We start from the raw sequence: 21,222 nt of genomic DNA on the forward strand, positions 1-21,222 counted from the left end.
TTAGGTATAAGATTTTACTGCTCACATAACATCTGCAAACGCGCGCAGCTTAAAATTTTTTAAACATAGCTGAAAATATATTTAAAATTGCCAGATTTCCGGTAAATAGAATATTTTCTAGTATCAAACTTTAAAAATAGCCAGAACTAGCTATAAATAGCAAAGTTGGAAGCAGTGGACCAGACCATAATATGGTAAAATACTAGGCAGCTATTGTTGAACATATGATTTTGCGTTACACAAAAGAGGAGTTTTTTCTTCTACTATCAAGAGCAGAAGCATTTATATTAAAATAAAATTTAGCTAAATATTATATGTATGTATTTTGTATTTGTCAGCTCTATAATTTCAGTGCTGTAAAATGTTTAATTTGTGGCCGTTTTGCAGCACATGACGCACAGCATGCTGAATGGCGGTGAACTAAAAGCTAGAAGAAGAAGAATATACTATTCAGTTAAGTAGACAACGTTTGGAGCGCTAAAATGGCAAATGTGCGCTGTTTGCAAAAAGCAATACGATTACAAAAGTTTGTGCTGCCACACAGTAAGTAAACCTTAAGTAAATCCGCAACTGTTATCACACGCCTGCAACATTTTTTGCAATTCCCTAATGCGCATACATTACGAAATACCAACGAAAGAGCAAAGACGACATTCAAAGGGAAAACAGCTGTTTTCTCGAATTATACGTCAGGGGGGGAATGGATAAAGATACAGATAAAGCAAATGATGCCGTTGCCGGTTGATTGTGAGATTGTTTAGAATTTTCTGTTAAAAATCGAGTGTAAAAAGTGTGTGTATAAATAAAACAACATATAAAAATGGAGCCTGGAACTGATGCCGATAATTTGTTGAAGCTAATTAAACGCCTGCTGTTGGAACAAGCCTACGATGGCATTAAAATGCTATTTCAGAGTCCCAACGAATCCGAAAAGAATTTGCGACACTTGCCCGCAATTTCCATGGATCTTTATTGTGATGTGTGTGCTCCGAGTTTAACGGACGACACGAATGTGGAGAACTCGGAACTGTTTGACTGCGTTAATGAGCTGCTCAAGATTGTGGCGGAATATGCACCGTTAGAGCAGTTTATGCTTGAGGTGATGGAGAAAATCGAGGAGTCCACCAGTATTGCCATCTTCTCGGCATACCTACGTGCGCTGCAGGTGGTGCTGTTGCGTCAGGGGGACGCCAAACCACAGGCTGTCGAGTGGTGTCTCTGCTCGGTGGTTACGAGGATGCGGGATCTGCCACTGCCCGATTACCTGAGCGAGGGCTACGATCAGCAGCAGGCACTGTTGCTGGAGCAGGAGCAACAGATTGAGGATCTCATGGCACACTACATCACCATTGATTTGTGCTACGAGCCGCTGCTCCGGAACATTCTCGAGCAGGAGAAACCCAATGTGATCTTTCGGGATTGCAGCTTGAATCGTCGCAATGTCTTCACCTGCTCCCTGGTGCAGCTGATGGACAAGCCGCTGGCGCTGCTGGAGCTGAGCAATGAGATGAATCCATATCTGATGCCCGGACAAATCCATTCGTGCCGTCCATGTCCCAAGCGTCGTCGACCGGAGCACACGCAGAGCAACTATTTGCTGGCACGTGCGAACGCTGGACGGGCACAGACCTATGTGCAGCAGGTGGTGCAGAGTCTAACCCAGCACATTACAAGGCTTATTGGGGATCCTTACTATCTGCTCGGTTTGGTGGAGCAACGCACGCGCTGGAAGCGACGCCTGGACGCCTCCAAGGGTGTCTACGAGATGAGCAGCCACAATATATTCCTGATCGATGAGAAACTGCCGCTGCCCGCTCTGGCCATGTACTATCATGCTCTGTTTGTGGCCCAACTGTTGCCCACGACGGCTCCCAAGATCTATGCTCCATTGTTCCTCTTCGAGTCGAGTCTGTATCTGGTGGCTGTGCTGCTGGAGCAGTCGGAGCCGCCGTTGCAGCATTGTGGTCTCCGATTAAACGATTACATGCTGAGCATCCTCAATGAACCGGTGCCACAGAGCTCATTGGATCTGGAGGTGCACAAGCGGTACTGCGAGGCGCTCTGCAAAATTACGGGCTACTCGCCGCAGGAGGCACTGCGTCAGAAGGCGCTCCAGACACTGCACCATTACATCATGGCCTTTGATGATGATGCCAAGTATTTTGTGCTGCGAAATCTGTTGGCCACACTGCAACACGATGGAATCTTGGGCTATTTGGGTGGCATTTACAAGGATCTGGTGGCGGGTGCACTGCAGCGTCAGGCGCCGCTCCACGACGTCTACAGCGGCGTCCAGTTCCGGTCGATGCTGCTGCAGTGCGTCTGTGTGCTGCCCGAGGATGTGAAATCGGATCTGTTGCTGCACTCGACCAGTTTATCGAATGCCATCAACATTCTGCGATTCTTTGCACTCGGCGACATGGAGAACCGAACGGGATTCTGGGATGTGTTGCCGGAGATTGAGGAACGCCTGTTGGCTCCACTGGGGAAGGCCTTGAACTTCTCTCTGGCTCACTACAGAGCGTACAGGGAGCGTGTGACGAATGGCCAAAGTGCCTCCGATGATGAACTGATGCAGAAGCAACTCAACATGCTGGCCGTGAACATCAGCAACAGTGGCATGGCCGGAGATGGCGATGCCGATGGCCAGTTGCCGGACATTGGACGCGAGGAGAAGCTCGAGGTCTTGGCCGGATCCATAACGGGATTGGAAACGTTGCGCAATGTCTATTTGCGTGCCTGCGAGATTCTTGAACAAAACCAAAGCAGACGCAAACAAATCCAAGCTAAACCCGTTGCCATGGAACTGGAACTGGAGCATCATTAGATTCAATTATTGTATTTTCAATTTCATCCCACTCCAAAAAAAAAAAAAAAACAATAACAAAAGGAACTTGACATGTATATTTCTATGTTTATTACTAAAGTAAAATGAATACAAACATTTTGTGACTAATTTTATTGTGGTCTTCAATTAAATTTTGTATTTGGGTTGATAGAATTCCGATACCGACTCCGATTTCGCTTTCAGTTTCATTTTCATGTTTCTGGTCAATATGTGTTAATTGGCCAACAAGCTGCGGCTCTTCGCTTGGTTAATCGTGCTAATTAATTGCGCAGTAGACAATATTAAACTATGCATTGCATTGTTGTTGTCACGACCTTCAAACTCAAATTGTAGTTTGCAATTAGTGCAAAGGGGGGAATCCCCCGCGTTTTGTTAATAACAGAATGCAACTAATCACATTTATTTGTTTTAAACTCGTTAAACAATGTTTATGTTTATGAATATTATGTCGTGTTATGGTGGAATGCAACAAACTACAACTTTGTAAGCTCATTAAAGCTGTCATTTAAATTTATTGCACTCAGTTCATAGATCGAAGTGGTTTTTAAACTTACAACTTTATCAACTAATGTCATTACAATTGCAAGTTAATTAATAATTAATTAAATTTATTAAAGTCAAAGTTGGTTTAAAGGTTTAAATATCATTAACAGCTTTGAAATCACATATTATTTAGAACAAATTTGTTAAGCTCATAAAGCAATTATTTAAAAACATAAACTTCAGTTAGATTTTTTGTAGTAAGTTCATAAATCTAACTGGCCTTAAGGGTTTCAGGTTTAAGCTCTAACAATTGGTGTTAGTTTTCTGAAAAAAAAATTATTAGCCAAGTTATTATTTATAATATCTAAGCTCTCATATTTCAATATATATATAAAGATATATAACTATATAAAGATTAAGTAAAAAGCTTTATTTAAAGTTGAAAGCTCCATTAGCAGATTTTAAAGCACATTAAAGCTTTCAGCTTCATACATTTAATAAAATATCAATTAATGTTGTTTTTCCTCTGTTCCTTTTGCAGATGCACAGGGATGCCTTTTGGCCTCCACATGTCCCATCGCCAGGACAGCGTCCTCCTTTCACACACTGCAGCGCCGGCAACGCACGCTGACTCCTGCAGCATGTTTGACACGCAACTACACCAAAGATACCGATAAGCTGGAGGATTTCCGAGCACGCGAGGAGCAACGCGAAAGGGAACGTGATGCCGCTGAACAACTGGCGGCCAAAAAAACACAGAGCGATGCTGGCGGTGGAGGAGGAGTGGGAATAGGCGGACAAGGAGTGGAGGGAGGACAGCAGAGTCAGCAAAATGAAGAGCAGGCGGGAAAACAGGCTAAAGTGGATGGCATACGTCATAAGATACTCGATGCAGCCATGGAGCATGTGCCTCAACATGGCTGGACCAAGCAGGCCATTGTCCTGGGTGCTGAATCCTGTGGCTATCCCAGCGTTGTCCATGGCATGTTTCCCGAAGGTGGCTTTGCCCTCGTCTCCCACTTCAACGGCAAGTGCAATGCACAGTTGGTGCAGTTCCTCCAACAGAAGACAGAGAATGGCCAGAAAGAGGTCGGTGATCCACTCGATTTTCTGGTGCAAGCTGTGCGCCAACGCTTGGAGATGATTGTGCCCTATAAGACGCAGTGGCCACAGGCCATGGCTCTAATTGCCCAGCCCCAACATGCATCCACCGCACTGGCTCAGGTCCTGACCCTGGTCGACGATATCTGCTACTATTCCGGAGATCGTTCCGTAGACGTGAGTTGAATGTATTCTCTATTATTTGCGACTTCTTGTAAAGCGTTTTCCTTTGATAGTTTGGCTGGTATACACGGCGCATTGGACTTGCCACTATTATGAAAATGACGGAGCTTTATATGCTGCAAGACACGTCGCCAGGACATGCCCAGACATGGGAGTTCCTCAAGAACCGCATGGACGAGGCTGTCCAGCTGCAGATGGCTTTAGCCCAGACCGAGGGCATGACGCAAACATTTCAACGTTCCTTCAACTCGGCTTTCATAACGGTAACAAAACGAACTTGTAACAAAAAATATTATTATAATAAAATTCTTCTTCTCTTTGCAGGCGCGAAATATACTTGGCCTGGGCTACGGTCGCCAATAGTAGGTTAAAGAGTTGCAGCTCAAAGACAAAGAGTGTTATGTATACAAAAAAAATATATATACAAAGATTTACACTAACTATACATCGGATAATATCTACACTATTTTCATATGTTTATTTAAAGCTGGTCAGCTACGTTTATACAATGCAGTGCTGTATAATTTTCAAATTTAAAAATTGCCATTAAAACTGTTATCGCACAATCGATACCGAGTACCGAAAAAGCTGTTATCGCTTTGGCGGTTTTTCATTTTGTCCCATTTCAGCCATTTCTTTAATTTAAGCGCAGCTTTAATATTTAGTTTATTAATTTGTTTCAAACTATGGTGTAAGCGTAGCTAACGGCCGCATTCTTATTGGAATGTGATATTTCTGTAAAATCTAATATTCAACTTGCAATGGGGGGGTTAATATTCTACATATTTCTTACTCTTGTTGTTTAATAAAATATTGTTGGCGGGATGATTTAAGTGATTAATTAACAAAACTACAAAAACTTTATTAATTAATTTTATTTGCTGCTTTTTATAACACAACTATGAAACGTGCTGAAAGCAGCAATCGGTTTGGCATGTTTAACATTTCCACTGAAAGCAGACACGCACATCAAAATCAATCATATGGAGACGAGAGGCATCTAACAGGGGATATGCGTAAACTTTGACTTGATACTCCGTCATCCATGCGGGCGTTCACGGGCAACACTTTTTCAGAAACGGGGTAACGAGATGCCCATGTCCAGTTGTTCAGGGGATTAGCACTGGTTTCCTGATAAAGAACTGGAATATTGTTATCGATATACTGTGGATGATCCAATCGAAATTTGACTGCCTGCTGTTGGTCTTGACCATTCTGTGCCATTCGGGGAAGCAGTCTTATTTCGGTTCCCGCCTGTTCATTGGCAACCATGGGAAGAGCTTTCCTTCCTCTCCGCTTTGTACCTTTAGTATTGCGTTTGGCAGCCACCACATGGCAGTAAAGCTCCGAGATGCCCCTGCACATTTGATTGTCCGCACGTTTAGCTGATTTGCGATTACGCCTTCTGTAGTCCCCGCTGTTCGGTCCGTCGCACAGGTCGGCAACCTGCCGCACTGGACAGAGGGGACATGCATAGGGTATTGGCGCACAAGGTGTCCATTCCATACGACAGCAGTGTTGGCACATTTCCTAGCTCTGTTATTAAAATTACAATATTTCCAAGATAATTCCCAAATGATTTTTTAATGTGTGCCTTTTGAATTTTGAAATAATACAAAGTACTAAAGTCATGTATGAAAGCACAATATATGGAAAGTTTCTAATAATAATAATGTTAATACTGGGTTTGACAAAGGTAAAATAACAAAAAAAAACTTTCCTTTTCTTTTTAACCATGGAAATAGTATAGAAATAATTAGATTACTATTTAAAACACAATGAAATATGTATGAATTATTTGTTGTGCGAAAACAAACATTTAAGCAACTGTAAATTGAAGCTGATTCAAAAATGTCGCTTTTCCAGTACGCAGTTTAGTTCCAAGCTCCGAACGGATCTGAAAATGATTCCAAAAGTTTATGAAAATGTTCCCGCCTGGAATAAGCCTAATTATCATTTATTCGCTGCAGCTTTTTAGCCTTGTAAAGTAGTTTCAGTTAACATATTTAGGAGCTTTAAAAAGCAGTCTAGACACTTATAATGTATTGCACAGTAAACAATTAAAAAAGCCCTCAATCCGGACTAATCTAAAGGCTGCAGATAATGTTGATCATGGGGAGTAAGCTGCTCCACTTGGCTATGGATGGGAAATGGAAGAAATAATCTTTGTTGTAAAGGAAATTAATATATAGTAGCACTCACCTGTGCTCTTTGGAATTCAGCTGCTGTAGTATACGCTGTGGAATGTCTTTGGTGGCCATCAGCATTGCATCCAGACGCTTTATAAGATCAGCAAATGTGGGTCGATTTGCGGGTATGGAGCACCAGCAGCTTTCCATAACTTTAAACCTTTTTAGAGCGAATTTAATAATAAATTAATATCTTAAACTTGTTGCAGCATACATACAATTCGTCAGTGCAGCCCTCGGGTCGTTTCATGCGCTGACCCTGACGCAGTAGCTGCAGCAAATCTCTGGGTGAGATCGAGGGATATGGCATGCCGCCTAGTGTGATAATTTCATAGAGCAGCACGCCAAAGGACCAGCTAAAAATATGAATAACAGAATATAATAATACAAGTAAAAATGCAACAGTTAAGAGTACTTGACTGAGAATTTTGATTTACGAAATTAAATATTATTTATGCTAAAATTTTAAGAGTTTTTAATTTAAAAGTCTGAACCATAGTCTAATGCTTCAGTTTATAGGAACAGACATGTTTTCTGCCTGATCTAAATTGCCACAAACACATAAATCCCTTGTACTACTTTTGTACCGTGTCTACTTCAATCAATTACTTACACATCGCTCTGACTGGTATAGACCTGATGAGTTAGGGACTCCAATGCCAGCCACTTGATGGGCAACTTGCCACTGCCTCCCGACTTGCGATAGACATTCTCATGGTACACATCGCGGCTAAGACTAGAGGATTACGTTTAAATAGTATTAGGCAAGTCAATTATACCCCTCACAGCTCACCCAAAGTCCGCGATCTTTATGGTGCGATCCAGGGAAATAAGTACATTTCGTGCCGCCAAATCCCGATGCACAATCTTGTTCTGCGCCAGGAAATCCTACATAGAAGCTTGTTAGCGACATTTGAATAAGTTTTCCAAGCTTTAGACTCACCATGCCAACGGCCACCTGTTGTGCAATGTCCAGCAGATCAGCATATTTAAGAGGTTCCCTTGGAGCCGTCACTGGGATGTCCGTTGCAATGGGCTGAAAGTACTCCTGATTCTCGAAGCTTACAATGCTGTTCTTGACGGGCTTTGGTTTGTTCGAAGTGAGTTTCAATATGGCCTTGAGGCAGGCTATAGGTGGAGGTGGCATCGGATTGGCATCGATGTTCTCAATGTCCTGCAGTCCATAGCCTTTATTGTCGGCCGCTAGGATAACGTTGTGCATTCGGTAGTTATCAATGGGATTATAACTGCTGCGGGATAGATCTCCATCGGTTTCCTCCTCCACTGTAGACAGCATGGATCTGTTAATGTCCTCAATTCGTGTGTCGGGCTCAAGAAGAGTTTGTGTTTGCTGCTTTTCGGATCTCTGACTGATCTTCAGACGCATATCCTGCGCACTGCGCTCCTGTCGGAACTTCCATTCATCGCTGCAAGCATGAAAAGTATTCCGAATACAAAAATAAGAGTTAAAATTTTTTTTAAAAGGTTTAAAGAAAATTTTTTAATATTGTATAATATTTTAATTAATAAGTAGTTTTTATTTGAAATTTTTTAACAGTAAACGTCCCTAAAAGGGTTATAAATTCGGCTACTTACCGCAGAAAGCTTTGGAGACTGCCCAAACCGCAGTATTCGGTGAGCAGCATCATACGATTACTGAATCTGGTGGAATAACCAACTATGCCCACAATATTTGGATGCCGACCCACGCCCTTGAGCATTTGTATCTCACATCTGAAGGCCTCCACATCCTCCTCATTGGGTTGATCTGCAAATGCAGACAGTAGACAATTATTTAATATATAATGTCGGGTATTTAAATGCTACCTTTGAGCAACTTTACAGCCACCTGACGCTGCTTGTAGACGCCACGTCTCACTAGTCCAAAGGCGCCTTCGCCCAGCACATCCTGTAGGAGCACTGCATGTGGTTCCACCTCCAGTTCGTCGTCCAGCTCAAAGTTATCCTCAACGGCGAGTGTGGCCAACAAGCTGTTGTTATGTGCGAGTGTCAAGTGAAAATCGGGAGACTGAGCAGGAGCAGCCTTGGTTGCCATGGCCTCCAAGTGTTGCTTGTGACTACGGAATTTCAGCGAGAACAAGGCGGCAATACAACAAATGGGCACAAACAGGAAGATTATCATCAAACTGATCATAGTGCGAACTGTGAATGCATAATGTCAGCAAAGTGTTAAATATTTATTTTCTTAAAAAAATGACACAATTCACCTTTAAGCCAGGATTCTAGCGGTGTCTTGGTCAGCATTTGTGCGGTTACATTCTTGCCGCCTTGCGTCTGTGCCACCAGATGCACCTCAAAACTATCGCCCAGTATTGTTATATTGGATATATAGTAATGGCTAGCATTGCGATCTACATTAAATCTGGCCGGTTTGTAGTCCTCGTGCAGATCGAGAATCAGCAGCGTATAGTTATCCGGCAAATATTTGGGCAGCGACCAGGTTACATTCAGTGACAAATTATTCTGCTTCAAATGCTGCTGAATGACACTCAAATTGCTGGGTTTTAGAGGTGCTGAGGAGCATAAGGAATAACGCTATTAGAAAACTACAAAATGTTCCTCCAGTTCAAGGCGGTTCAATGTTTTAACAGACTTCAAACTTGCTTAATTCTGTCAAAATTATCTCGATTTTCATGCCGAATATCGTTTTTATATCATTATTTAGACTATTATTTAAATTTGTATAAATTAAACATTAGTGATTTTTTTTTTTAATGTATTATTGCAATAAAATGGTTTTACCCTCTGGTAACAGAACAAAGAAACTTATAAAAACTCACCACAGAGTGTGTAATTATAGTTGAACCAATCCAAGCAGCTGGGCGCTTGCAGGATCAGCCATTCTACTGGACTCTCCAGACGATTCTTGATATTAACTGTGCGCACTCCAACCTTAAAGTGCTCACCAACTTCAATATTGGGTACGGTATAAGTATATAGCTGACTAGGCTGGGATTTTGAGAAATGGTATTATTAATAGAGACAACACAAGAAATTCACACTACCTACATCAAGGAACTCCACAGGATCTGTGGTTTCAAGACTTCTGCTAGACTCTGAGAAGTATAGCAGATGAAAGTAACAATTGCGCTCTGAAGAAAAACAAACATGGCATAAAACTTTTTGCTAGCATAGTAATATTTTTCACGTTCTTACCTGCCGATGGTGACCATTCAATCTCCGCGGCAACTCTTCGCCAATCGTCAGGCTGTTTATGAAATCCTCGCAGCTTAACTTCACCCATCATTTCGCTGGGCTGATAGCCACGTCTCAGTGTCTGGAAGATCTCTTCGCTGACTATGTGAGAATAGGCGCCACTGGCATGCATGGCCAATGCAGAGATTACATATTCGGTATTATCCTCCAAGTCGGCAATTGTAAAGAAACTTTCGTCTGACTAAATTATATAAGAAAGGTTTTCGACTGGTTGAAGTTGTTCTAAATGTATTTAGTAAAAATAAATTTTCTTCTTGTTTTTAACTTGCTCTAATAAGCACAGTTAAGATTAAAAATAAAATAAATAATTAAATAAAACAAATGAATATATATTTTTTGCAAAAAAAAAAAGAGGAACATTTTTGATTTTGTCAAAACACTTTCTTGCCTAAGTGTGGTGTCTGTCAAGTCTCGGATTCGGAATAATATTATAAAACCCTCTTTAAGGGTGTTAATAAAAATCTAGCTTAGGTTAGTTTCTACAAAAATACATATATCAACTGATTCACTTACCAGATATATCAACGATGACAAACTGTTATTCCTTGAATTTATTTTGATGATAAACATGGCATCCGGCGCAGCTGAAGCGTTGACAAACTCCCGACTATGTTGAACCCAGTCAATACGAAATGACAAATCGGACTCGGTGCGACAGACTAGTTTCAAAAAAAAGTTATCCTGTACTTTGTGTAAATGCTTCGGTGTCGATTCCCTTGAAGAGTCCGAGTCCGTGTCATTGCAGTAGTTAATGCATCCAAGTAAGTTCTAAGGAATAAAGAGGGGTTATAGATGGAGTCTACTGTACCAATGGCAGTTGGCACCTCTGCTTGTTTGCTCTCCAGGCAATCTTTGCTGCAGGCCGCCACATTGAGCAGTGTGTGGTCCTCGTAGAACTGATCCGTAAGCAATTGAGCACCTTCATTGCGATCGAACATTAGCCCAAAGAGCAGTGCATATTTTGCATAGAAAATTAACATTCTCTCTATTTCTGTCTTTTGCTATTTTTTTATTTTCTTTATTAACAACTTTTAGTTTAATGCAATGTTTGTGTCTCCTTCTGCGCGGTTATTGCACTTTACTTATGCACACTTTTCTCAAAATTCACTTTACATTTGCGGTACTTTTGCTTTTGGAAAGTTCTTTCGCTCTCTTCCAATCTGTAGCACTCGCTGGAAGTGTCGACTGCTGCCTACGACTGAAGCACGCGAACTGAAGTCTAAGCGATAGGCAACAATTTACGAACAGGAAGAATTGCTGAAAAGACACAAGAATGAATCCAATTTGATTTTGATTTTGCTTTGTTTTTGTTTCAGTTTCTGTTTCTCTGTTTCAAGCAGTGTTTGGGACAGACAGCTTAAATTTGTAATGCAAAGAAGTAAGAAAGCTAAAGTCGAGAGTGCTCGCTACGGGATTCCCTGTGTATTATATATATTTTACATTTTTATATTTTCTTCTATATATTTTTCTCTTGTGCTAAATAATAAATTCCAAGTTTCAAAGTATGTTAATCCTTCCTTGGTTATGAATCCGAAGAAAACCATGTTAAAAGTGAAGGAGAACAATTGATATAACAATTCGTTATTATAAATATCGGGGGTTGGAATAAAAAATTTCTTATACAAATATAGCAAATTTTTGTGTTTAAAGCTTTTACCATCTCCGACAACTGATATAGACTCAACTGTTGATGGAAATCAAAAATTTATATACTTACCAACAGATTAAAAAAAAAAACACTTTAAGTAAAGTTGCAAGGTCAAAGAGTTGATCAACTTCCAGCTGACATAACTTGAACAAAACTGACCCGGCTTTCAAGCAGAATGTCGTTTTGTTCATGATTTGGCCTCTAAATTGGTTCTGCATTCAAATTTTTATCATCTAGAAAATTTGATATTTTTCGACTCTAAGCCATCTATCATCCAATTTTCCATACATACCCCTTTGATATTTTTCGACTCTAAGCCATCTATCATCCAATTTTCCATACATACCCCTTGACATTTTTTCAAAAACTTTGATCTCTCATAACTTTATCAAAAATCAACCGATTTTCAAACGGAATGCCTTTTTGTTCATGATTTGGCCTCTAAATTGGTTCTGCATTCAAATTTTTATCATCTAGAAAATTTGATATTTTCGACTCTAAGCCATCTATCATCCAATTTTCCATACATACCCTTGACATTTTTCAAAACTTTGATCTCTCATAACTTTATCAAAATCAACCGATTTTCAAACGGAATGCCATTTGTTCATGATTTGGCCTCTAAATTGGTTCTGCATTCAAATTTTTATCATCTAGAAAATTTGATATTTTCGACTCTAAGCCATCTATCATCCAATTTTCCATACATACCCTTAACATTTTTCAAAACTTTGATCTCTCATAACTTTATCAAAATCAACCGATTTTCAAACGGAATGCCATTTTGTTCATGATTTGGCCTCTAAATCGGTTCTGCATTCAAATTTTATCATCTAGAAAATTTGATATTTTCGACTCTAAGCCATCTATCATCCAATTTTCCATACATACCCCTTGACATTTTTTCAAAAACTTTGATCTCTCATAACTTTATCAAAAATCAACCGATTTTCAAACGGAATGCCATTTTGTTCATGATTTGGCCTCTAAATTGGTTCTGCATTCAAATTTTTATCATCTAGAAAATTTGATATTTTTCGACTCTAAGCCATCTATCATCCAATTTTCCATACATACCCCTTGACATTTTTTCAAAAACTTTGATCTCTCATAACTTTATCAAAAATCAACCCATTTTCAAACGGAATGCCATTTTGTTCATGATTTGGCCTCTAAATTGGTTCTGCATTCAAATTTTTATCATCTAGAAAATTTGATATTTTTCGACTCTAAGCCATCTATCATCCAATTTTCCATACATACCCCTTGACATTTTTTCAAAAACTTTGATCTCTCATAACTTTATCAAAAATCAACCGATTTTCAAACGGAATGCCTTTTTGTTCATGATTTGGCCTCTAAATTGGTTCTGCATTCAAATTTTTATCATCTAGAAAATTTGATATTTTTCGACTCTAAGCCATCTATCTTTTTTCCATACCCCTTTCAAAATTGATTTGTAGTACCGTTACGTACCGGTACTGATACCAAAACCGAAAGAAGAAAAATGAAATAGAACCTTCTGGCGAAATAGTTGTTTCGAAACGTACCGGAACCTATATTTCTTTCGATTTGATTCCTTGCTAACTACAGATAGTATTAAATGCTGTATAAAATGTACTAGATAATTTTATTTATGCCTTTTTTTTTTTTTTAATCTTTTATACAAACTTCTGTGCTCAAAAGTGAAAGAGTGTTTCATTCTTGTAGAACATGATCACTTTTTCACTTTTCAGCACAGAAGATGAACGTTACTTGACCTGAATTGAATCGGTTTTAGGATAAGAGGTTTACACAATGGCTAACGGTATCCAATTGACTCTCCGTTGGAAATATTCTGCCCAGAAATTCCATCATCATTGGTTGCTTGCGCACAACATCCATATATTCGTCCATCGAGATGAGCATATCCTTATCCAAATCGAATTTGGAAAATATCATTTCAACCATATCCTAATAACATCCAATATATAATATAGAAATTAATTTAATTTAAATTTATTTACTGCGCGTAATTCTTGAACTTCATCCTCGTCATCACTGTAGAAGAACTTATTCACGTATTTCACCACTTGCTCGCGATCCAAGTACCCACGATCGTGTTCGTCGTAGATCTGAATTTAAACTGTAAGTAATTCACTGATCTACACAAACACGAATCATACTTACGCCAAAGACGAAATTCATGCGTTTCTCCAGATCTTTTGAGAAATAGATGGTAAACATTCGAATAAAACTGGACAAACTGACATGACCATCGGCCGTGTATTTCGGATCCACACATTCCGGATCGAAGCTAATCCTTGATACAATGGCCACATTAAAATCACGATCCGAAACATTAAACATATGTTCCAGTATATTGCCCAATTGCATCTGAGTGATATACTTGGCCCGTGGTCCATTCATTAGTGCGAACTTGTGATAGATCATTGACAAGCAGAGTAATTCGGTGTTCGTAAAAGCCGTGTCCAAGTGTGCGATAATGGGACCGTAAATATAGTTAAAGCGCGCATTTTCCATGTAGTCCAGTGTAAGATCTAAATCTCTCATTTTGGCGGATAACAAAAAAAAGTGTCTTTTTAACAACAACAAAGAAAATAGAATTATTTATTTTAACTCTGCAAATTATAATTAAGTAATGGAGCAATTGCTCCTAGGTTTATTATATAAATATTCGTTAAATATTCTCATTTTATTTTTCACAGTTCAGTTTCAATTACTTTAAAACAATATCATAAAGTTATGCGTTGGAAAATTTTTTTATTTTGTATATATGGAAGCTGTATAATACAAAAAGTCGAAAGCTGATATATGCTTAGTTTGGTAGCGCGCAGCTTTCCGAATTAAAAGAGCAAAACAAAACAAAAAAATGTTCGTTCGCAAACTATATATTATATTTGAGTTGCATGTATAAAATAACTGCATAATTTTAGGCGCTTGTATTGCATAACAACTCAAAATAGACATAAAAAATGTTGTATTGATCAGATTATAGATGCGATTGCCACCAAAATAAAATATTTTTCACCAACTTATCCTCTACCTGGGTTTATAATTTTAAGTTTGGGACCACATATTTAAATAAATAAATAAAACATGTATTTTTATCGCATCTGTGACATTTACATTCGCATTCTTGTATTTTTTGTATAGATTATAAAACGTTTATGAACTTAAGTTATCCTATTTTGGGCAAGAGATTGACACATAGACCAATGACATCCATTTGTACCTTGGATGGAAAAATAACACCTAGAAATTCCAATAACTCGGGTTGTTGACGCACAACATCGCAATATTCATCGTACGAGATTAACATATCCTTATCTTTATCAAATTTTATAAAAAGCAGTTCCAGCATGTCCTGTAATTATCAAAACGTATAGTAAATAAAACTATTAAATATATTTTTATAATTACAGCGCGCATCTCGAAAATCTCATCCTCATCATCGCCGGTAAAAAATTCGTCTACAAATCGCATCACTTGCTCTCGGTTCAGATATCCGACAGATTCCTCGTCGTAAATCTAGAGATTTAGGGCTAACAACACTGTCCATATTATAACCGTGAAGTTACTTACACTAAAGGCAAATCTCGTACGCACCGCCATATCATCGGAGAAGTAGACGGAAAACATTTTTATAAAACTGTTCAAGGTACAATGGCGCTCATGGGAGAATTTTGGATCCGTGCAGTCCGGATCATCGCTTACAAAAAACACAATCCGTCGGTTAATACGCTGATTCGTGATGTGGAGCACCAATTGTAGGAACTTGCTTAGTTGCATTAAGGACATGTACCTCGCCCGAGGTCCATTCTGCAGTACAAACTTATGGTAGATCATTGAGATGCAGAGCAGCTCAATCTCTGTGAAGACCGATGATTCCATGCGAGCAACTGCGGCTCCATAGACGTAGTTAAAACGCGCGTTTTCCATGTAGTCCAGTGTAAGATCTAGGTCCTTCATATTGCCTAACTATAATCTACTACAAATGAAACTCAAAAAAATTTTCAAAATTAATGTCTAAAATAATTCCTAAATAAAATATTTATGTATAATAAATAAATAAAAACTAAACTGCTCCTAAATTAAAATAATTCTAGTGTCCCTCAATAATTCCCTGATTAAAAATTATTAGAAAATCCCTATAAACCCTATAAGATGCTATAGCTTTTACAGTCCCTGACTAAACTAACTAAGAAAAATTAAAGCATATTCCTTTCAAATCTGAATTAAGTCAATGAATACTTGATTTGCGAGAAATTTCACATGAAAATAAAACACATTTATTGGAAATGTATTTTCTTTATCTAATTATTTAATTTTCCTTTGCTCGAATTATATTAATTAGTAAGCTAAAGCAAAGTTACAGGATATTACAGCGCTATACAACACAAAGGTGTACAATATGGTACGGTTTACAGGGAGATACGAGTATACATACATACATACTTACCAACGTACCTTGCTTAAAAAACAATTCGTACTGTTTACAAAAAACGTAACTTATGAGTACGACAATTATAAAAGTTTTATATGTATGAACAATCAATCATACAAAATACAACTACATAGATGTACAATTATGGTATAGTTATGTATATAATAAAATTATACATACTTGTATATTTATATATTTATGTTAAAATATATATAAAACGATAAACTTAACATAGCTAAATTGAAAGAAAGAATTACAAAAAAAATTATAATAATAACTGTTGTAATACAGTGACAAAGTAGAATACTGTCTGAAGATTTTTTGGATGAATGAATAAAATTAACTCATGCAGGGATTTGAGTGTGCTTTGAGTGTTGAGTATTGAGTATTCGTTTGTTCTTGCGACACAACCGCATTCGAAATTCATAAATTTGTAGAGCAAGTTCACTTAACAGATACCAGGATACAAATATAATAATACTAATATTGGAAAATGCAATTTGTTGTGAGTGAGTGAGTGTGTATGTGTTTGTGTTTATGTGTATCTGTCTGCGTGTGTGAGTGTGTCATGCACAAAAATAACAGTCCATCGTTTTTGTCATGGCTGAGCGAACGTTGCCGCCGCCTGCGTGTGGCAACGTGAGTATTTCGTATTCGTATTCGTTTTATATTCATTTGTTTTTGTATTCATAATATTCATATTCGTATTCATTATGATTAGTCTGAGTGTCTTTTGAGACAGTTGAGAGTCGGCTACATTTCGCTAAACGCATTTCAAGCTAAGATTTTTCTTTTGTTTTGTTAAGTTTACAGTTTTCCACTAAATGCTCGCAATTCTTATTATGTTAATGTGGTGTGTGTTTGAGTGTGCTGTGAGTGTGAGTGGGTGTGTGTGTGTGTGTGTGTACAACAACTAGTTGTAGGCCAAGGAATTGGCACTCAACGCTAGCGCTGCTTCCGTGCTGTTGCTGCTTGACGACGACGATGCTTGTGGCTGAGTTGCAACATTGTCCATGTGTACATTATTGTAATCTGTTTTGGCATTGCAACGTATGCCAATTGCTGGCAACTGTGCCTGCTGCTCCTGTGCTCCCTGTTGCTGCTGCTGCTGTTGCACTTCCCCATTGTTTAAGCCGCTGCTGTTTAAATTGTAGACACTGAGTCGCGCCTCGTGCTCACGTCGTTGTTGGCGCAATCGCATGTCGTGCTCCTCACGCATGTGACGTAACTTGAGGTCCTGCTCCTGTCGATAGTATGACATTTTGAGTTCCTGCTCCATTTGCTCGAAGCGCAGCTTCTGCTCATGCTCACGACGTGCATAATCAATCTCTGCGAGACGCGCCTGTTTCAGCAGCTTGAATAGTTGCTGCTTATATTTCTCCTCCATTTCCATGCTGCTAATTGTCTCATTGGGCACGGCTGTGGGCGTTAATTGTCCAACTGCAACTGCATTGACAATGGCAGGCGTTTCAGTGCTGAAATCTTCGGATAGCACCGACTGTGCCTGTGAATGCTGTAAAAGAGTATATGGGTAAATGATGATTGCTTACATGTGACGACAAGGGTGGGTTAATAAGTAACAGGACTAAGTAGAAAAGGAATGAAATTTAAAATACTTTTGAAAAAATAAATAAATTATAAATTTTTACAGAAAATTCTTTTGTAGAGGTGTCAAATCGCTCTGCTGTAGAGCTTTACAAGGCGCTTGCACTACTCTACCTAATTCTACTTAGCTTTATTCTCTACACTTTACAAAAAAAAACTCAATAGTGTTAACGATCCTTAAGCAGCCGTAAGTTGTTGGATCACACTATCTGATTTAAAAAATGCTCCTACATAGATGCTAATGACTTATTAAACCACCCTCGTAATTGAGCACTCACATTGCGCTGTCGTCTTTTGCGTGTTGGTGAAGTCTTTTCGTTGTCCGCGGAGCCAGCGGCGCCATCAGTGTCATCCTTGTGACTGAGCAGCGGTTTGGCTTTGGCCCGTTTGCGTCGATTGGGCGCTGACTGTGGCTGGGCGCTCTCTTGCTGAGAGTCGCCGCCAGCTGTGGAGGGCGGTGGTGAGGGTATGGCGATGGTGGATGTTTGCAGTGTGTCCTCACTGGCATTTGTTGAATTGGGCAAGGCAGCCAGTGGCATATCCTCGTCTTCATCCATTTCGAGCAGCTCCTTCTTCAGTGGCACGTTGACAGCACCATTTGTGGCGGCACTCCGCGTTTGACTGCGCGATGTTACCGGATCCTTTTGCAGCTCCTCCATGAACTCAATCATGCGCATGCCCTCTAGCACCTCGGATTTCGGATGCTTCTGTTGATACTCACGTTTTGCTGAATTCTTCATGCTGCGCCATTGCACCTGAATTTGCTCCAGCAAGCGATGTCGAAAGTTCAGCGCGTTAAATCTGTAAATGTGTGTGTGGGTGTTAATTGAAGAATTGGATATATTCAATTGAATGTACGCACTGTTTGGTTATCTGCGACCAGGCCAATCGTTTGGCCTTGATGCTTTTCGCATCGACACTGCGATTCTCAACAAATGCCACTTTCGTTTTAATGACCTCCAATAGTAAGCCCCGTTCGGCTTCTTCCCAATTAAGTGAACGTTTTTTGCGTGTGCCTTTTTTCTTGCCAGTCGCGCTTTCTTTTTCAGCAGACTCGTCCGCAGCATCTTCAGCATTCTCCACCCCCTCATCAGAGGCATTTGTGGCTTTTGTTTTCGACTCCGCCTTTTCATCATCGTCGTCGTCCTCCTGCGGTGATGGTGCACCCTTTGTCAAAAGCTCTTCCAGTTTCATTTTGCTAACGAATTTAATGTTTGTGTGTTATTTATAATCTTATTATCGTTATTTAAGCGCGATTCCGATTTGCAAAAAATTCTTATTTGATTTCTGTATATACTTTGCGGTGTCGTTGCCACAGTGTCAATACGCAAAACGTGTGGCAGCATTGCATAGTGTCGATATTAATATCGATAGTTCTAAGAACCATTATTGAAGGCTCTTCCAGTTTAATTTGGCTGACAATTTTATATTTTGTGCCTTATTTTTATTGTTATTCATGTGATTAAAGTGCGTTGTCGATTTAAAAATAAGGTATTTTAAGAATGGCGCTGCCACACTGTCAGTACGCAACACAAGTGGCAGCATTACTGCGTATCGATATCTCAGCATGCACAGAGTTGTCTTGCTTAGTATCGATACTTTGTGATACTCATACATTAGTATCGAGCAAAGTAAGTAGCAAGCGAGAAATTCCATTTCATTGGAAAAAATATAATTTTTATTACACACTAAACAGCGAGATGGCTTTCGGAGACTATCCAGCTGAGTATAACCCAAAGGTGCATGGACCTTACGATCCAGCACGCTTTTACGGCAAGGGTAAGTAATTTTGCAAATATTACGTAATTTTTCGCCGCACGATTCTGCGGCACATTTAACGATTTCTGGGACTTTACATAATTTTGTTCGTGGTATCGTTTTCGCAGCTGATGTACCCTTCGGCCAAGTGAAATTGGGTGAGCTGGGCGCCTGGTTTGGTCGCCGCAACAAGACTCCAAATGCCATGGCTGGCGCTGTGAGCCGTGCCTGGTGGCGCTGGCAGCACAAGTATGTGTTCCCCAAGCGTGCTGGCATTGCACCATTTTTCCAAATCACCGTCGCCAGCATGACGTTCTTCTACTTGATCAACTACACCAAGTTGAAGCACCACAGGAACTACAAGTACCACTAATCGTTGGAGCTCCTTTTTAGTGTACACACACAAACACAACCAATTGTTATGACAACTTTCAAGCCATTCGGTAAAAACGGGGAGGGAGAGAGAGTTGAAATATCAAAACATAATAATACTAATATTTTCTTGTTTTAATAACGACCATGTTTAATAAAACGTCTGCGAATAACTGTGCTGCACTTAACCCCCACTCAGCTCTCAATCATTAAACACACACACATCTGCGGAATTCGCACCTGTATCCAGTTGCCTTGAACTTGAGGATCTAAAGATTTCGCATATGAAAGGCAACTCATGGTCACAGCTCAACGTTTGCCAGGTGCCTTGCGGTGTCAAAGCCACGCAGCTGGCATTTGCCTGGGAACCACTACAATATAAGAGGAGTAAGCTATCGTCATGTAGTATACACCAACTTACCCCACTCGAGGATGGCCCACATGCCAGGCTCTGTAGAGGAAGCATAGCAGACTCTCCTGCTGCGCATTGCGATAATCCATTGGCCTTAGGGAGACGCTGCGATTGTACTGCAATCCCACATAGGCCAGAAAAATTGCAGACTCCATTCGCATTGCCGATCGCTGTCTATTATAATTCCGCAGCCATCGGGCCAGTCCGGATGTGCGTTTCTCGGAGGCAATGTGAGCCAGACTTCCCATAAACTCGGTTGCATTGTTGCATGCCACTGAAGCATTTGTATACCTACTAAGTTTCGTATAGATCACAAAGAGTCCCACTTCAGGCACGCAACTGATGTTGTGCAGAGCTATCAAGTATTAGGTTTATTACAGTTAACTTGTAGCTGCCACATTTGTATCACCTGTGGGTCTACCATATAAACTATAGTAATCGAAACGACTGTCGTTCACCATTCCGGCAAAGCTTATATTCTGCGGACACTGCAGCACATGGCAGTTAAAGAACTCTCCTGGCTGTTGAAACACATTCAAGCGTCTGCGTGCATCCTTCTCCCTTCTGCTCTCATTCTCTGGCGGATGAGCAAAATGATTTGTTTGTCGTTTCCTTTCACCTGACGCATAGTTTAAGGCCAAACCACGTAGTTGTCTCGTCAGATTCATGCATTCCTCCAGCGATGAGGTATTTTCCAGAGCAAGTGCATCATCTGTGGCGGCACGCTGACACTCCCTCACCAGATGGAACTGCGGGGGTGCGTCTACTTCCCCTGGACAGCGTAACGTGCTCTGTTCGTGCACAAACAAGATGTGCATCACTAGCAGCTGTTTCCACATGTCTAAAAGCTTTTACAGCTATTCTAGCTATTATATTTATGCTATTTATAAGCTTATGACTGCTGCAATTTGTACATCACATGAATGGAAGTGAGTTGCA

The 21,222-nt window shown here is 39.9% G+C and overlaps 8 protein-coding genes across 9 annotated transcripts; 3 read left to right on the forward strand and 5 right to left on the reverse strand.

The window, feature by feature from the left end:
* The first annotated feature begins 400 nt into the window (after nt 1-400).
* On the forward strand, nt 401-5,202 carry LOC117783251 (ubiquinone biosynthesis protein COQ9, mitochondrial). Its single transcript, XM_034620546.1, has 4 exons — nt 401-543; nt 3,873-4,609; nt 4,669-4,878; nt 4,940-5,202. The coding sequence occupies exons 1-4, from the start codon at nt 483-485 to the stop codon at nt 4,976-4,978; spliced, it is 1,047 nt and encodes a 348-aa protein (XP_034476437.1). The 5' UTR covers nt 401-482; the 3' UTR covers nt 4,979-5,202.
* LOC117783250 lies at nt 597-2,955 on the forward strand. The gene has a single exon (XM_034620545.1). The coding sequence runs from the start codon at nt 821-823 to the stop codon at nt 2,825-2,827; it is 2,007 nt and encodes a 668-aa protein (XP_034476436.1). The 5' UTR covers nt 597-820; the 3' UTR covers nt 2,828-2,955.
* Nucleotides 5,203-6,551: 1,349 nt separating the features above from the next.
* On the reverse strand, nt 6,552-11,221 carry LOC117783249 (tyrosine-protein kinase receptor torso). Its single transcript, XM_034620544.1, has 14 exons — nt 10,866-11,221; nt 10,555-10,809; nt 9,982-10,222; nt 9,835-9,917; nt 9,606-9,774; nt 9,033-9,338; nt 8,632-8,967; nt 8,401-8,572; nt 7,748-8,231; nt 7,598-7,692; nt 7,418-7,540; nt 7,023-7,160; nt 6,818-6,964; nt 6,552-6,752 (listed from the first exon to the last, which is right to left on the reverse strand). Exons 1-14 carry the CDS (start codon nt 11,019-11,021, stop codon nt 6,698-6,700), a joined length of 2,760 nt encoding a protein of 919 aa, XP_034476435.1. The 5' UTR covers nt 11,022-11,221; the 3' UTR covers nt 6,552-6,697.
* Nucleotides 11,222-13,293: 2,072 nt separating this feature from the next.
* LOC117784519 (EF-hand calcium-binding domain-containing protein 1-like) lies at nt 13,294-14,281 on the reverse strand. 2 transcript variants are annotated; one of them, XM_034622271.1, is made up of 4 exons: nt 13,859-14,281; nt 13,696-13,803; nt 13,450-13,642; nt 13,345-13,362 (listed from the first exon to the last, which is right to left on the reverse strand). In XM_034622271.1, exons 1-3 carry the CDS (start codon nt 14,240-14,242, stop codon nt 13,466-13,468), a joined length of 669 nt encoding a protein of 222 aa, XP_034478162.1. In that variant the 5' UTR covers nt 14,243-14,281; the 3' UTR covers nt 13,345-13,362; nt 13,450-13,465. The 2 variants fall into 2 exon arrangements, with proteins under 2 accessions (XP_034478161.1, XP_034478162.1); XM_034622270.1 differs by having other exon boundaries at nt 13,294-13,642; nt 13,859-14,279.
* A 512-nt stretch (nt 14,282-14,793) lies between these two features.
* On the reverse strand, nt 14,794-15,702 carry LOC117784057 (EF-hand calcium-binding domain-containing protein 1-like). Its single transcript, XM_034621657.1, has 3 exons — nt 15,275-15,702; nt 15,113-15,220; nt 14,794-15,056 (listed from the first exon to the last, which is right to left on the reverse strand). The coding sequence occupies exons 1-3, from the start codon at nt 15,659-15,661 to the stop codon at nt 14,871-14,873; spliced, it is 681 nt and encodes a 226-aa protein (XP_034477548.1). The 5' UTR covers nt 15,662-15,702; the 3' UTR covers nt 14,794-14,870.
* A 1,112-nt stretch (nt 15,703-16,814) lies between these two features.
* Nucleotides 16,815-19,090, reverse strand: LOC117785148 (transcription factor SPT20 homolog). Its single transcript, XM_034623052.1, has 3 exons — nt 18,604-19,090; nt 18,020-18,542; nt 16,815-17,649 (listed from the first exon to the last, which is right to left on the reverse strand). Exons 1-3 carry the CDS (start codon nt 18,933-18,935, stop codon nt 17,050-17,052), a joined length of 1,455 nt encoding a protein of 484 aa, XP_034478943.1. The 5' UTR covers nt 18,936-19,090; the 3' UTR covers nt 16,815-17,049.
* Nucleotides 19,091-19,354: 264 nt separating this feature from the next.
* On the forward strand, nt 19,355-20,056 carry LOC117784524 (putative ATP synthase subunit f, mitochondrial). Its single transcript, XM_034622279.1, has 3 exons — nt 19,355-19,372; nt 19,438-19,520; nt 19,628-20,056. The coding sequence occupies exons 2-3, from the start codon at nt 19,442-19,444 to the stop codon at nt 19,870-19,872; spliced, it is 324 nt and encodes a 107-aa protein (XP_034478170.1). The 5' UTR covers nt 19,355-19,372; nt 19,438-19,441; the 3' UTR covers nt 19,873-20,056.
* Nucleotides 20,002-21,132, reverse strand: LOC117784525. The gene is made up of 3 exons (XM_034622280.1): nt 20,693-21,132; nt 20,293-20,638; nt 20,002-20,242 (listed from the first exon to the last, which is right to left on the reverse strand). Exons 1-3 carry the CDS (start codon nt 21,120-21,122, stop codon nt 20,074-20,076), a joined length of 945 nt encoding a protein of 314 aa, XP_034478171.1. The 5' UTR covers nt 21,123-21,132; the 3' UTR covers nt 20,002-20,073.
* Nucleotides 21,133-21,222: the final 90 nt, after the last annotated feature.

Source organism: Drosophila innubila, assembly GCF_004354385.1.
Source record: "Drosophila innubila isolate TH190305 chromosome 2R unlocalized genomic scaffold, UK_Dinn_1.0 1_C_2R, whole genome shotgun sequence".
Taxonomy (NCBI): domain Eukaryota; kingdom Metazoa; phylum Arthropoda; class Insecta; order Diptera; family Drosophilidae; genus Drosophila; species Drosophila innubila.

Excerpts from the sequence above, each read along its gene's own strand:
- LOC117784519 (XM_034622270.1), bottom strand. The coding sequence starts at position 14,242 with ATGAGAGATTTAGATCTTACACTGGACTACATGGAAAATGCGCGCTTT. Across the intron at positions 13,804-13,858 it reads GCATGAATTTCGTCTTTGGC|ATCTACGACGAACACGATCG; the intron begins GTAAGTATGATT and ends GTTTAAATTCAG. Across the intron at positions 13,643-13,695 it reads AAGTTCAAGAATTACGCGCA|GATATGGTTGAAATGATATT; the intron begins GTAAATAAATTT and ends GGATGTTATTAG.
- LOC117784524 (XM_034622279.1), top strand. The coding sequence starts at position 19,442 with ATGGCTTTCGGAGACTATCCAGCTGAGTATAACCCAAAGGTGCATGGA. Across the intron at positions 19,521-19,627 it reads AGCACGCTTTTACGGCAAGG|CTGATGTACCCTTCGGCCAA; the intron begins GTAAGTAATTTT and ends TCGTTTTCGCAG.
- LOC117783249 (XM_034620544.1), bottom strand. The coding sequence starts at position 11,021 with ATGTTAATTTTCTATGCAAAATATGCACTGCTCTTTGGGCTAATGTTC. Across the intron at positions 10,223-10,554 it reads TGTCATCGTTGATATATCTG|TCAGACGAAAGTTTCTTTAC; the intron begins GTAAGTGAATCA and ends TATATAATTTAG. Across the intron at positions 6,965-7,022 it reads GAGGGCTGCACTGACGAATT|GTTTAAAGTTATGGAAAGCT; the intron begins GTATGTATGCTG and ends CGCTCTAAAAAG.
- LOC117785148 (XM_034623052.1), bottom strand. The coding sequence starts at position 18,935 with ATGAAACTGGAAGAGCTTTTGACAAAGGGTGCACCATCACCGCAGGAG. Across the intron at positions 18,543-18,603 it reads TGGTCGCAGATAACCAAACA|ATTTAACGCGCTGAACTTTC; the intron begins GTGCGTACATTC and ends ACACATTTACAG. Across the intron at positions 17,650-18,019 it reads GCAAAAGACGACAGCGCAAT|CATTCACAGGCACAGTCGGT; the intron begins GTGAGTGCTCAA and ends ACTCTTTTACAG.
- LOC117783250 (XM_034620545.1), top strand. The coding sequence starts at position 821 with ATGGAGCCTGGAACTGATGCCGATAATTTGTTGAAGCTAATTAAACGC.
- LOC117783251 (XM_034620546.1), top strand. The coding sequence starts at position 483 with ATGGCAAATGTGCGCTGTTTGCAAAAAGCAATACGATTACAAAAGTTT. Across the intron at positions 4,610-4,668 it reads CCGGAGATCGTTCCGTAGAC|TTTGGCTGGTATACACGGCG; the intron begins GTGAGTTGAATG and ends TTCCTTTGATAG. Across the intron at positions 4,879-4,939 it reads TCAACTCGGCTTTCATAACG|GCGCGAAATATACTTGGCCT; the intron begins GTAACAAAACGA and ends TTCTCTTTGCAG.
- LOC117784057 (XM_034621657.1), bottom strand. The coding sequence starts at position 15,661 with ATGAAGGACCTAGATCTTACACTGGACTACATGGAAAACGCGCGTTTT. Across the intron at positions 15,221-15,274 it reads GTACGAGATTTGCCTTTAGT|ATTTACGACGAGGAATCTGT; the intron begins GTAAGTAACTTC and ends CTAAATCTCTAG. Across the intron at positions 15,057-15,112 it reads AGATTTTCGAGATGCGCGCT|GACATGCTGGAACTGCTTTT; the intron begins GTAATTATAAAA and ends TGATAATTACAG.
- LOC117784525 (XM_034622280.1), bottom strand. The coding sequence starts at position 21,122 with ATGTGGAAACAGCTGCTAGTGATGCACATCTTGTTTGTGCACGAACAG. Across the intron at positions 20,639-20,692 it reads TTTATATGGTAGACCCACAG|CTCTGCACAACATCAGTTGC; the intron begins GTGATACAAATG and ends AATACTTGATAG. Across the intron at positions 20,243-20,292 it reads GTGGGCCATCCTCGAGTGGG|TGGTTCCCAGGCAAATGCCA; the intron begins GTAAGTTGGTGT and ends CTTATATTGTAG.